Below are 1,560 nucleotides of genomic sequence, written 5' to 3'. Positions count from 1 at the left end.
CGCCCCGCTGGCGGCCCCCTCCTGCCCATCCTCAGCAGGGGGGCTGTGGCAGGCTGAGCCCAGCCAGGCTCCGGGCACCACGTGCCCCCATGGGCGAGCCACGGTCCGGGGTACGCAGGGTGCTTTCTGACAGCAGAGAGAGAAGGAAAGACTCCGGCAGGGCACGGACCCCCCGACGCCAGCACAACCCCCCGGGAGAGGGGTGTTTTGGGCCTGCGGGGTGGAGAGAAAGGGGCTGATAGCTCCCGCCCTGCCAACAGCAGGGGCTCAGGGCCTGGGGTGCTGCATGCACCCCGGGAGTGGGGACAAAGCCTCTGTTGCAGCTCAGGCCAGCTCCTGAGCATCACCCACGCTGCAGGGAGGAGGGCCCCCGCACAGCCCCCGGCACGGGCAAAGCTGGAGAAGTTTGCCTGAGCAGGCCATGGTTCGGCTACCCTGTGCCTGCCAAGCCGGGTGCAGACGTGGAGCTGAGGGGGACCCCTCTCTCACCTGGCTGGGGGTGCCCAGGGGAGGCAGAGGGGCTTTCCTCTTCCTCGGGGTGCTGCTCTTCTCCCTGATGGATGACTGGCTGGGCGAAGACGTCTGTGGAGACACCAGGGCAGAGGGGACATCACATCTAAAGTGGCCTCCCTCCTTCCTGACCCGTCGTCACCTTAGAGAGCCCTGGGGCTCCTGGGGACCCCCACCCAGGGGCTGGGGCCAGCCCTGATAAGAGGTGGGCAGCCAGGCAGGCCCTTACCTGGGACGTCTGCTCAGTTGACTCCTCTTCTGCGGGGCAGAGCGGGAGGAAAGAGAAATTGGGGAGGTTTAGGGGATCGTAGGGGTGGGCACAGCAGGCAGAGCCCACCGGGGTGCAGGGGCATCCCTGAATGTGCTCATACAGGGGTGGGCACTCAGGGGGTACACACACACGTGTACGCAGGGGGGCATGTGTGCGTACAAGGGGCACACACGCAGACAGATAAATACGGGGATATACGTGGATGTGTAATTGCAGGGATGCACCCACGTGCGCAGACACGGGGAGACATATGCACGCAGTCACGCACACGCAGACACACGTACAAACACACTTGCTGATACACACGTGCACTTATACCCCCACGCTTGCAAACACGTGTGAACATGTGTGTGCAAGCCTGTTCAGACACTGAGACGGGCAACCAGCACCACCTCCCAGCCCTCGGCTGGTGACAGCATGGGCGAAGGCACCCCCAGCGCGTGGGAAAAGGGGGCATGTGCCCCCCAGCCTCTTCCAGCCATGGGTTAGACATCCCCGCCCCAAAGCACCCTGCAGGGTGACAACACCCCCGTGGGTCCATGCCCTGCGGACAAGGGGCGGCACGGCCGCCTTACCGCTGGCCCAGGACCGGCGCTGAGCAGCCTCTTGCAGGAAGTGCTGGATGAGAGCGTTGCCCGTGGCCAGGCTGTAGTGCACGGCATCGTGACCTGTGGAGTCCACCACGGCCACCCGGGCACCGGCGTTGACAAGCACCTCCACCGTCTCCACGCTGCCGTTCTCGCAGGCCAGCATCAAGGCTGTCCTCAGCAGAGTGGTGA

The 1,560-nt window shown here is 65.1% G+C and overlaps 1 protein-coding gene across 1 annotated transcript in view; it reads right to left on the bottom strand.

Annotated features, from left to right (window-relative positions):
* ANKRD24 (ankyrin repeat domain 24) overlaps window positions 1–1,560 on the bottom strand; it is a gene marked incomplete at its 3' end in the record, with an annotated part of 6,887 nt that overhangs the window by 1,060 nt on the left and 4,267 nt on the right. Inside the window, exons 8-11 of the mRNA XM_009323505.1 lie at window positions 1,357–1,544; window positions 740–768; window positions 490–582; window positions 377–410 (exon numbers count right to left, since the gene is read on the bottom strand). Coding sequence (XP_009321780.1) covers window positions 377–410; window positions 490–582; window positions 740–768; window positions 1,357–1,544 — 344 coding nt within the window. The remainder of the gene's footprint in view (window positions 1–376; window positions 411–489; window positions 583–739; window positions 769–1,356; window positions 1,545–1,560) is intronic.

This window comes from Pygoscelis adeliae, unplaced genomic scaffold (genome assembly GCF_000699105.1).
Source record: "Pygoscelis adeliae isolate BGI_AS28 unplaced genomic scaffold, ASM69910v1 Scaffold590, whole genome shotgun sequence".
Lineage (NCBI taxonomy): Eukaryota > Metazoa > Chordata > Aves > Sphenisciformes > Spheniscidae > Pygoscelis > Pygoscelis adeliae.
The sequence above is the reverse complement of the archived record's forward strand: the minus strand, read 5'-3'. Positions and strand labels throughout refer to the sequence as shown.